General features: G+C 48.2%; 1 protein-coding gene across 2 annotated transcripts in view; it reads right to left on the bottom strand.

Moving 5' to 3' along the window:
* FAM91A1 (family with sequence similarity 91 member A1) overlaps window positions 1-4,496 on the bottom strand; it is a 30,453-nt gene extending 25,957 nt beyond the window's left edge. Inside the window, exons 1-3 of one of the 2 annotated variants that reach the window (XM_069957135.1) lie at window positions 4,230-4,496; window positions 2,398-2,482; window positions 303-454 (exon numbers count right to left, since the gene is read on the bottom strand). In XM_069957135.1, coding sequence (XP_069813236.1) covers window positions 303-454; window positions 2,398-2,482; window positions 4,230-4,301 — 309 coding nt within the window. In that variant the 5' untranslated portion in view covers window positions 4,302-4,496. The remainder of the gene's footprint in view (window positions 1-302; window positions 455-2,397; window positions 2,483-4,229) is intronic. The other variant, XM_069957134.1, reaches the window with a different exon arrangement.
* Window positions 4,497-12,735: the final 8,239 nt, after the last annotated feature.

Here is a 12,735-nt window from a genome sequence, read left to right as displayed (position 1 = left end):
CTGTGCGTCAAGGGTCTTCACTGTTTACTCCAAGTGGATACCAGTCTGTCCTGGTCATGTGACGGATATAGAAGTGTGATAACCGTACCGTACTATAACCACCCATATACATACACCTAATCCTGATTCTACAAACTAGTCTTCCCCAACCACAACTCCCGCCATGTGACTACAGCATGATGGGAGTTGTACTTTGGCCTGTTGTTCTGCATCTATTGGAGAAGTCGCAGCTTCCTACAAACCCTAGCTTACCATCAACAGGGGACAGGCAGCCATCACTACATAATAGAAATACATCTTACCTCCATTATCCCCACATAGTAGGAGAAGGGGGTAATCCGGAGGCCTTTCACCATGATATCGGACAGATGGTACGGGTACAGCATCAGGTGCTCCCTGCTGTATTTCAGGAGTTCCTCATAATACTTCCGCTCATCCTTCTTCACGTGTTTCACTGGATGCAGAAAAACAAAACAAAACAGATCATTGGCTATAGGTCAGGCATAGAAACAGGTAACAGGTATATAAAATCAGCCTGATATCCCCACAACAAGCTGCCACATCGGCGCCGAGAGCTGCACAACATTTGAGCAAGAACAGAGACTGAACAGAAAATTATTAGAGGGGACTTAGTCGTAGTCACATTGCACAAAGATGGCAAGTGTCCTTGCTCCCAAAAGTATTCTATAAACGTATTCAATCAATAAAGCACAGTGTACTGTAACCACTCTTACATTACATACAGCTCCATAGACAATACAGTGCCATAGACTTCTACATATAGTGCGCCCCCTGCTGGACACTCCATTGGAATTACAGCTGATTTGTGACATCACAGTTTTTACGGAATCTGAAGACTGTCTGATCTACTAAATTAAGGGAAATAGCAGTATATGAGCATTTCCCATAATTAATGTACATTAGGAATTTGTCTAACTCTCTATAAGTAATAACATATTAAAAAGTACTTTTGGCCGGACTTCTCCTTTAAAGCTTTAGCTGTGCAGACATACTAGGAGTTGTAGTTTTGCAACAACTGGAGAGCCAAGGTTCCGTACCCTTGCTCTATACCCATCCTCCATTCTCAATCCTATATATATAACCCACATCCATCTGACAGTGTCTGCACAGAAGGCCATAACTGAGAAGGACTGAGCAGCGGAGTGGAGCCGGCCTGCAGTGTTTGCCCTTGAACATGTTGACTCAGTCTTGAGTAAACTTCACATCTCATTGCCACAATAATCTGCTGATGTCAGTACAGGACGGCCTGGCCTTCATGTTAATGGGATTTTTACTCCACAGCAGATTCTCTCCACCATATCCAGCTCTGAGTAATTGTGAGGGTCTCGTTCCTCTGTAGTTCCCATGGCCAAAACATAGTCAGCTAGGTCAGGTCTTATAGAGGTTTTGACCAAGGCCATGAACCCTGGTTTGCTGCACTTTTTCAGTAGCTGACCATGAAGTCAATGGGGCCGTGCCCGTATGTGCGCGTACACGTCAGCATCTCATTCTGATGGGATGCCAAGGTCTATGTGTAACGTACTGTGGTGTGAATGTACCCTTAGAGAAAATAAGTCAATAAAAAAAAAAAAAAAACGATTTTATCGATGGGGTGTTCCTTATCACCAGAACGTAACTGTAGGAGGCTTCAAAGAGGGGTCCACGGTGACCCGGCTCTGAACCGTCGCGCTCCCGGCTGCTATTAGTGGATGTGATCGATCACCACACCTGCTAATTAGCTATTTAGATGCAGCTGTCAAAATTGACAGCTGCATTTAAATGACTCTAAATAGCCCCCCCCCCCAGAGGAGTGATCCCTCCATCTTACCTCGCCAGGCCTCAGTGTCGCACTGACGCTGATCCCAGCAAGGTAATCCACAGATCTGGGGTGCAAAATTGCTGATTTTTCTTTACATCAAATCCAGACAAATTCAAAATATCAAAAAGTCGAATATAACAAGGTACCGATAGAAAGTACAGATCATGGCGCAAAAAATGACACCTCACACAGCCCCCATAGACCAAAAAATAAAAGCGCTATAAGGAGGGTCATTGAGCAATTTTTAACACATTTAATTTTTTTTGAAGTGGGTACCACTTTAGCTGTACTGTGTCAGCACAGCTAAAAATCTAAGGAAATAGTTACATTTTCTTAAGAAAGAAAAGTTATTGCACAGTTATACACCCTGTCTATATGTTCTCTGTCTTCCTATATAACAGCATGAATCTGCTACATACTCTACTCATACCCTAAAGTCTATAGAAATGGAAGCCAACCTCCAGCTATCCAGCAGAACTGATTCCCAGTATGCCGACAGCTGGAGGAATACAGCGCTCTACAGTCATGTGCCGGTCCATGTGTACAGCACTGTGCCCACCCCGCTGGCATCCCCTTACCCAGGTTGTTGCGGTATCGGAGCTGGTTGCGGATGCTGTACAGTACAACGTGCTTCTCATATTCCTTCTGTGAGTTGCCCAGGCTCTGAGGAGGAGATGGAGAGTCACAGGAATTACAGGTGCAATAATCAGATCAACAAGATCAGGAGGAAAGAGAGGAAGAAGATGCCACAGCCAGAAATACTAGAGATCAGTATGATCAGCCACATCCAGGGCACCAGTGACTAGCAGAGACATGGGGGCATGGTGGCAGGGGATAGGAGAGGTCAGCCCTGGACAAATGATAGGCAGTGTATGTCTGGTGAAAGGAGAACATGGTGCCCAATGGTATGTGATAGGTGGCAGGGGACATAGAGCAGTGGGTGGCAGGGGGCAGGACGTGGAGCAGAGGGGCAGGCGACATAGAGCAGTGGGAGGCAGGGGACAGGACGTGGAGCAGAGGGGCAGGGTACATAGAGCAGTGGGTGGCAGGAGACAGGACGCGGAGCAGAGGGGCAGGGGACAGGACGCGGAGCAGAGGGGCAGGGGACACAGTGCAGTGGGTGGCAGGAGACAGGACATGGAGCAGGGGACACAGTGCAGTGGGTGGCAGGAGACAGGACATGGAGCAGAGGGGCAGGGGACAGAGAGCAGGGGGTGGCAGGAGACAGGACGTGGAGCAGGGGACACAGAGCAGGGGGTGGCAGGGGACAGGACGTGGAGCAGAGGGGCAGGGGACAGAGAGCAGTGGGTGGCAGGGGACAGGACATGGAGCAGAGGGGCAGGGGACAGAGAGCAGTGGGTGGCAGGGGACAGGACGTGGAGCAGTGGGTGGCAGGGGACAGGACGTCGAGCAGTGGGTGGCAGGGGACACAGAGCAGTGGGTGGCAGGTGACAGGACGTGGAGCAGAGGGGCAGGGGACAGAGAGCAGTGGGTGGCAGGGGACAGGACGTGGAGCAGAGGGGCAGGGGACACAGAGCAGGGGGTGGCAGGAGACAGGACGTGGAGCAGAGGGGCAGGGGACACAGAGCAGTGGGTGGCAGGAGACAGGACGTGGAGCAGAGGGGCAGGGGACACAGAGCAGTGGGTGGCAGGGGACAGGACGTGGAGCAAAGGGGCAGGGGACAGAGAGCAGTGGGTGGCAGGGGACAGGACGTGGAGCAGAGGGGCAGGGGACAGAGAGCAGTGGGTGGCAGGGGACAGGACATGGAGCAGAGGGGCAGGGGACAGGACGCGGAGCAGAGGGGCAGGGGACAGAGCAGGGGGTGGCAGGGGACAGGACGTGGAGCAGAGGGGCAGGGGACAGGACGCGGAGCAGAGGGGCAGGGGACAGGACGCGGAGCAGAGGGGCAGGGGACAGAGCAGGGGGTGGCAGGGGACAGGACGTGGAGCAGAGGGGCAGGGGACAGACAATATGCTGCAGTGTCAAGATATGCAGGATGTGGTGGCAGGTGGCAAGCAGCATGTGGTGCTTAGTGGCAGGCAGGATGTGGTGACTGGTGCCCAGGGACAGGCGGGACATGGTGCCCAGTGGCAGATGATGGGTACAGGGTGACAGGCAGGACGTGGTGGCAAGTGATGGGTGCAGGGTGGCAGATATTAGGTGACAGGCAGGATGTGATGCCTTGTGGCAGGTCAGGGATGCAGGGTGGCAGGTGATGGGTGCAGGGTGGCAGGCAGGATACAATGCTGACGACAGGTACAGGGTGGCAGGTGACAGGCGGGATGTGATGGCCGGTGACAGGTCAGGGGTGCTGGGTGGCAGTATTAGGTGGCAGGCAAGATGTGATGCCCGGTGGCAGGCACTAGGTGATACACTGGCAGCTCTGGGATCACGTGACCCGGGCATTACCTGCTTGACATTGGCCGGTAGTTTGGCCCATTGGTAGTTTTGTCGGATGTGGAACTCCACGTCAATATTCATGGCGCCCGCTATAACCGCACGTCAGAGCGGAGCCCCAGCCAGCACATAGCGCGTTACCGCATCCTCAGTCCCGGGCCGCCTCTTCTCTGTCTCCTGGAACTTCTCGGTAGGAACTTACTTCCTCATTGGAGAGCAGCCGGGATGACAAACGTAACGTCACGTCCGTCAGGGGGCGGGGATTCAACTGTTTGCGTCACGTGCTCCTTCTTCTGTTAGAGGTCAAATAATCTGTTTATTACTGTCTCTAATCACGGGGGCGGCCATGTTTCTGTAGACATTCTTGTCCTCAGGAAGCTGCTTACTGATATTATCCTGATAATTATGAAACTCTGGATTAATATCCCATCTGGTGCCACATAATAAAACTGGGTAGGGAGATGGCTGGAAGTAGGTTCCCCTGAGTAAGAAGGTTGTTGCTCCAGGTAGGTAGGTGACCCCACAAAATAGGTAGTTTCCCCATTAGGTATCCCCAGTAGCTATGTAGGTAGGTGTCTTAAAGAGACTGTACCACTAGGCCCAGGCTGAAGCACTGGAGGCGGGCCGACCCACCCTTAGGGTGCCTTCACACCTACCGGATCCGCAGCGGATTTTCATGCTGCGATTTTGCAGTGAAATCAGCTGTGGATCCTGTACTGTGAAGCTCAATGGGTCCCATACACACAGCGGAATCGCTGCCTTCATGGGACCCGGCCCCTTTAACCCCTGCGCCGCCGCTGGCCGCCCGCAGCTTCCAGCCCCAGCCCCCTTAAACCCCCTGCCTGCATGCCGGATCGCCGCCCCGGCCTCCCGCACGCTCGATCACCACCCCGGCCCCCCGCACACCTGATCGCCATACATCACCTGATGCTCCCTGCTCCCCTGCACGGCAGCACTGATGCTGATGGGCAGCAGCGGCTCGGTGATCAGGCGTGAGGGGGGGGGGGGGGGGAGCGTTTGTCGATCGGGCGTACGGGTCCCATGCAGGCGGCGGATCCGCTGCGTGTATGGGACCCTTTAAGCTTCTCAGTACAGGCTCCGCAGCTGATTTCGCTGCAAACATCATGGAGGGGCTGGGATTTCTTCCCACTGGGGGGGGGTCGCCCAGCCTCCAGTGCTTTAGCCTGGGCCTGGTGGTACAGTCACTTTAAAGAGGTTGTCCGGGCAAAATCAACTTTTTCCCTATCCCCTCGCTGATCTCCATATCGGGGCCCCGGCCTCTGTTTTATAGAGATTCAGGTACAGCACGTGACCCATGGCTATATTCATTCCTATGGAACTGCTGCAAAGAGCCACACCTCCATAGGAATGAATAGAACTGCTGGTTATGTGCTGTACCTGCGTCTATTGATAACCGGGGCCCAATACGGAGATCAGCGAAGGGAATGGAGGTCGGACCCCCGCAATCTCTTACTTTTCACCTTTCTTGTGGATAGGGAAAAAGTTCCTTTTGCCCAGACAACCTTTTTAAAAGGAGAAGTCAGGCGAAAATTTTAATTAAAGTATTGTATTGCCCCCAAAAGTTATACAAATCACCAATATACACTTATTACGGGAAATGATTATAAAGAGCTTTTTTCCTGCACTTACTACTGCATCAAGGCTTCACTTCCTGGATAACGTGGTGATGTCACTTCCTGGATAACATGGTGATGTCACTTCCTGGATAACATGGTGATGTCACTTCCGGGATAACATGGTGATGTCACTTCCGGGATAACATGGTGATGTCACTTCCGGGATACCATGGTGATGTCACTTCCGGGATAACGTGGTGATGTCACTTCCTGGATAACGTGGTGATGTCACTTCCTGGATAACATGGTGATGTCACATCCTGGATAACATGGTGATGTCACTTCCTGGATAACATGGTGATGTCACTTCCTGGATAACATGGTGATGTTACTTCCTGGATAACGGGAGCTGTGCAGGCTGTGGCTGCTGGAGAGGATGATGGCAGAGGGATGCTCAGTGTCCTCCTGCCATCATCCTCTCCAGCAGCCACAGCCCGCACAGCTCTGGGAGTCGGGTCGTGACATCACTATGTTATCCAGAAAGTGACATCACCATTTTATCCAGGAAGTGACATCACCATTTTATCCAGGAAGTGACATCCCCATGTTATCCAGGAAGTGACATCACCATTTTATCCAGGAAGTGACATCACCATGTTATCCAGGAAGTGAAGCCTTGATGCAGTAGTAAGTGCAGGAAAAAAAGCACTTTATAAGCATTTCCTGTAATAAGTGTATATAGGCAGTCTCCTCCATTAAGTAGGTAGGTCCCCCCAGTAGGCATAGTAATAAATTTTCCTTTTTGTATAGGTTTGTTTCCACAATAGGTAGAAGGCAAGTTCCCCTATGAGTTTGGTCCTCCCATTAGATATCTAGGTATCACAGCAGGTAGGTTCCCTCTCTCATGTAATAAGTGGTTTGTCCCCTTAGGTAAGTAGGTTTCCCCACTGGGTAGGTAGGTCCATTTAGGAAGTAGATAGGTCTCACTAGTAGGTAGTCTCCTCCATAAGTTGGTGGGTAAATGCCCCAATGGGTAGAACAGCCCCCAGTAGGTTGTTAGTTTTTCCACATTTGATAGATCCCCCCCAGTAGGTTTGTAGTTTTTGCCAGCAGATTTCCCATATTAGGTAGGTTCCCCAGTAGGTATTATCCCAAACTTACATCCCCCATTTCCATGCCAAGTGCACGGTCTTATTCCTTCTCTGATACTCTCTATGGAATTTAGAAAATCAACCAAACCAAGACTGCATGATCCCCTGGGGGGAAGGGGGTCTATGGATAAATTCACCATATACCTAGAGAGATTTCCAGGCACATATGGTAAACAGGTACAACGTAAACAGAGGCTTCGCTCTCGTCAGGCCAGACGTCACGTGGGTTGGCACAGCTTTTGAATCAGAAGTTATAAATAAAATAACATATTACTTCATTTTGATAGTGATCACCACCGGTGGAAGGGGGATCTAAAATCTGCGGCTTTACGACGACATATTGCTCTTCTGTATTGTACTGTGTCAAGCATCGCTCAACACGCATTAGCAGTTTGCAATAAGGGCAGGAGGGGATATGCCATGTTGCAGCCTGTATTTCCTCCACCAGCCTGTAGAGGTCGACATTGTCTTGCTCTTATTGTGCAGGGTTTTTTTTTTTTGTAGACCATATTCATATTGATTTTGTGTATACTGTATGCTGCTATAATGGAATAGGCAAGCAGGCAGCAAAAGTGAGAGGTGATGAGTGCTGAGATTTGTGACCTGTGGTGGGCTGCAGCTAAGGTGCCCAGGTGTATGCCAGGGCAGGGGCCTATCTGAGCAAAAGGCCCCAGGTGGTCTTGACTGTTAGACAACTGAAGCTGTGATAGTGAGCGCCATGGTGGGCGGGCAACTGGACTAGTGAAGTGTCAGGATGTGTATGGAAGGCAGCAGGGGACTGAGACACTGAGACCTGCGCCTCCACGTACCTGTGTGCTATTCCTCCCAGTGAGAACCATTACGCTTCTGTACCCCATGTATATTTCTGTATGCAATGAGCACATAAGCAGGGGACTGCAACCATATGCTTGTGAGCTCTGTAAATAAGTAAATACTGAAGCAACCATCAAGCTTGATTGTAGATGACTGAGAAATAAGTCATTTTGCTATATTGGGCTCCCTGTTTGCTCTGTGTCCGCACCTATACCTTACATATCAATAAGATCATAGTGGATCATATACCTTCATCTAACATAAAAGGAGATCCCAGAGCACAGGAACACAGATGTCAGCCTAATTATCTTTTCCTATTATGGTCTATTTGTCATCCAGACATACTTTCTTCTCTTACCACTTCTTCCTTACTTATCTCTCTTCCTTATTCTATCCTTCCATTCTTCCCTGCTTCTTTCTGTCAGAAGAGACAGTGGACCCTAAGGCTGAACCCACCCACTGTCCCTACCTACTTGCCACAGTTGGCCCTAGACGGCCGCAGACAACCACGAAGATGTGCCTTACACTTAGTAAGTGTAACGCCGAACAAGACAGACAGACAAACACAGCAAAAGAGAGTCGACAAGCCAAGTCAGAACCATACGGGTAACGCAGTAAAAAATCAGGGATCAAACGGATATTCAAAGGTCAGGCGGGAGGTCAGGTAACGAGTCAAGCAAGCAGAGGAATTAGGAACGGGGATCGCAGGAGTAGAAGGGGAGCTGGGATCAGGGTATAAACCATAATTGCCAGCAGGGAATAACTGGCTCTGCATTTATGAGGATCAAGAGCCCGGTTCGGATCCCCATTGGACTGGCGCTCTGATCCTCAAGGTTAAGGACAGATAGAGGAAATGTCAATCAAAAAACACTGCTCAGCTGCAGCAATCAAGGCTAGCAGTGAGCAGTGTGCAGTGGGTGTGTCAGTTCACACCAGGCTCACTGCACATTCCTCACACTTTCCTTCCCTTTTCCTTCCTTCCTTCACCTTCTCCTTCCTTCATATTATTTCTCATTTCTTCCTTCAATTTCTCCTTCCTTCTCTCCCTCTTCCTCCCTCCCTCTTTCCTTCTCTCCCTCTTCCTCCCTCCCTCTTTCCTTCTCTCCCTCTTCCTCCCTCCCTCCCTCCTTCCTTATCTCCCTATTCCTGCCTCCCCCCATCCTTCTCTCCCTTCCTGTGTCTCCTTCTGTTTTTTTTTTCCTTTCCATGCCTTTCTTCCTTCCTTTTCTCCTTCCTTATTTCCTTCCTTTTTGTAGTGACCCGGTATGGCCCCTAAGCTTAGTTGCACCTGGGTAAGTTAACTCTCTCGGGCTTACACAGGTGGGATGAGGCGTCCGCTGTACTTAGCGTGTTTTCCCACTAGGTGTCACTACTTTGTTTTATGTAACCTTCCTGTGTTTCCTTCTTACCTTCCCTTTCTACTTCTTTCTTTCTTTTTTCCTCCCTTTTCTTACTTCCTTTCTTCCTCCTTCCCTTTCTCTTTTCTTCTCTCCCTACTCCTCCCTCCTTCCCTCCCTTCCTTATTTCCCCCACTCTTATCCCTCTCTCCTCTTTCTTGTGTCTTCTTCTGTATCTTCCTTCCCATTCCTTTCTTCTCTTTCCCCATCGTTTCCTCCTTCTCTCCATACTCCTTCCTCTCTCCTTTCCTCCTCCTCCCATTTTTTTTAATCTTATTCTTTATTCCTTCCTTCTTTCCGTCTTTCCCTACTCCTCCCTCACTCCAATCTCCTTCCTTCCTTTCTTCTCCTACTTTTTTTTTACTCCATCCTTCCTTATATTCCTACCCATTCATTTTTCTTTACATATATGTCCCTTTAGGCCTCTTTTATACGTCAGTATTATAGTATACAGTATAGCACCCATTGATTTCAGCAGACCCCCTTACACAGCCATCATTTTACAGATCCGTAAAAGGGGCCGTAATCCTTGGTGCAAAAAAATTGGTAAGCCATTATATGGCGTATATGTGCATTGTGGGCATTATAAATAATTTATTAGGGGCTTTATTTACTAGCTTCCCCTAGTGGCAGGTACAGGCCAGAAATAGAGGAAGGTGGTGACTTCTGGGTCCTAGAGTTAGTGGTCCAGTCTATAGTAAGTGCCCCATGCATTAGTCACTGGGGTGCCCTGGGGACTATAGAAAGTCACATACTGTATATTGGGAAGAAGTGATAAGGACCGCGTAATGCAAAACTCCTGTGATCTCAGTGACTATGAACAATAGGTGGGAAAGATCAGTCACAGGTGAACTATGTTATTACCCACAGGACACAAAGGGGAAGATCGATTGCAGCTGTCATGGAGACTGTCACAAAGTACAGCAGGTTACCTGGTACTGTCTGTTTGCTCAGTCTGATAAGGGCCATATAGTCCTTTACCTATCAGATACACTAATCCAGTCCTATCAGACCACTCCCCAGTCCACAAATAGACTGTCTGTCCTCTGTGCCGTGGCTCCAACCAAGGAGGACACCGACATTTAATATATAAAATAAGATATATTGGTACATTTAATCAGGCTACAAAAAGGTAAAGGCTCCATACAGTGTCATGGATGCTCTTGTACAGAGTTCTGGCCCTAACTCTACACAACCTAAACAATATGTCATGTGCTGCTACCAGGGAATAAACAGGATCATTGATTGGCTGAGCTCCACAAAAATTCTGTGGAGTCGGTCAACCCCATATAATGCTCACTTACCTCCACCCTGCAGTGTCATCTGTTTCATCCCAGCTCTGCTTTATCCATATATCTCATTACTACAGCTGGGTCATGTGACTATTGATCAACCACCATCTTGACTTTCAGATTTCAAACTAGATTCTCTCCCCTGTTGTCAGTCCCATGATGCATCAGCGCAGCATTACTGGGGCCAGTAGGGCCAGTACCATCTCTGCCTGCTGAGAGGACAGTGTAATAACCCTTATCACTATATTCTCTTCAATAAGATATAAGACAATGGGGGAGATTTATCAAACATGGTGTAAAGTTAAACTGGCTCAGTTGCCCCGAGCAACCAATCAGATTCCACCTTTCATTTCCCAAAGAGTCTGTGGGGAATGAAAGGTAAAACCTGATTGGTTGCTAGGGGCAACTGGGCCAGTTTAACTTTATACCATATGTTTGATAAATCTCCACATATAAGAATACAGTCAGAGAGGATAAACTGTCATCAAATCCATTATAACTTTGTGACAGGAGTCGCACCCCTTGCCGACGCCATGGATTTATTTAGACACAGGGCAAACAACCACCTAAAGAAAGGAGAGGACTATAAAGGCTGTACTGCAGTAGAGCACAGTGCAGGTAAGGCTAGGTTCACACTGCATTTTTGCAATTCGTTTTTTGCAAAAAAAAAAAAAAACGGATGAAATAAAAAAAGCGGATGCATTTCTGTGCATCTGTTTTGATCTGTTTTTCCATTGACTTCCATTATTTAAAAAAAAAAAAAAAAAAAACAGATCAAAACTGATCCGTTATTTTTTGATGAACACAAAAGTAGTGTCAACACTACTTTTGTGGCCGTTAAAAAAAACGGATCCGTTTGATCCGTTTTTTTTATAATGGAAGTCAATGGAAAAACAGATGAAAACAGATGCACACAAATGCATCCGTTTTTTTCATCCATTTTTCATCCAATATTTTGCAAAAAAAAAGGATGAAAAAAACGGATTGCAAAGACGCAGTGTGAACCTAGCCTTAGCAGCTCTCTACTGACTTACGCTCGGACGAGTAGGTAGGATACTACTAGCCAGCTTCACCCACTGACAGGAGACCTGGGACTCGTACTACCCCATTAGGACGGAAACCCGACACTGAGTAACCCATTTGGACGGAAACCCGACACTTAGGTGCAGAAGGCGGTCATATATGCAGAGCATATATATATATACATGAGTACAAGGATTACTACAGAACACTATAGAGACACTTCACCATATCCCGGCAGAGTACTTACTATCCGGTCCCTGACACTTTCTTTATTCCTCTATCATCTCACCTATTCCTATTGCTATCCTCCTATTGCTATCCTCCTATTGCTATCCTCCTATTCCTATTGCTACTGTTGATTTTTTAAGTTTTGGACGTTGCCGTGTGTCCGGGGGTGGGTGTTACCCACCAGCAGGCCCTGCAACCCGGGCCACGGCAAAAGGAATTATAAGAATTAGAAATAATGGACATAAAATAAGATGCGGCGAGGTGAAGATCCTCTGATGCAGTGTAACGTGCTGTGAGTCCCTTTATCTAGATTATATACTATGTTATCAAGCCGGGGAGTAAGGGTCGATTATTGCCGAGAATTCCCTAACTCTGGGTCATGGCTTCAGGAGACATTCCTGGAGGAGACACCTGCGATAGTAAGGTAATGTATATACACTGTGACACCACCAGCAGAATAGCCTTATCCATAAACTAAATCTAAAGGACTTTCCATAATGATAATAGAGGTTAGGCCTTCCATCTTAAAGACATGGTGAAGCAGGATCCTTGAAGAACTTTAGGAAGCCAAATGTGATCCACTAAAGTGCATGGCGCAGGTACACACAGGGCAATCGCTGGAAAAATACCACATTAACGATTGCCAAAAAAACATTAGACTGCCCGACAGACTAATTGGCAGAAAAAAACAAATTTATTAGACGTAGCGACGCGTTTCGGCACTATAATCCATGAGTGCCTTTCTCCAGCTTACTTAAAGTCATAAGAAAAAACAGATTACTGATCTCAGGGAGCCCAGCCAAAGATAACACTGTTGGCTGCCGGCTAAAGCGCAGTGAAATCCTGGGTGCATTGCTCCTTGGGAAACATGAATATTTAAGAGTCTGGAAACACAGGACTAGCCAGATATCCCTCTGGGAAGGACCTAGCCAGAGGACGGCTCCTGTAGGGAAACCACCAAAACCACCATATTAAGTGGCCCTATAAGTCAATGTAATAACAAGGGAAAAACCAAGGCCAAGTAACCACATACAGCT

This window comes from Dendropsophus ebraccatus, chromosome 2 (genome assembly GCF_027789765.1).
Source record: "Dendropsophus ebraccatus isolate aDenEbr1 chromosome 2, aDenEbr1.pat, whole genome shotgun sequence".
NCBI classification, from domain to species: Eukaryota; Metazoa; Chordata; class Amphibia; order Anura; family Hylidae; genus Dendropsophus; species Dendropsophus ebraccatus.
This window is presented reverse-complemented; position numbering and strand designations above follow the sequence as displayed.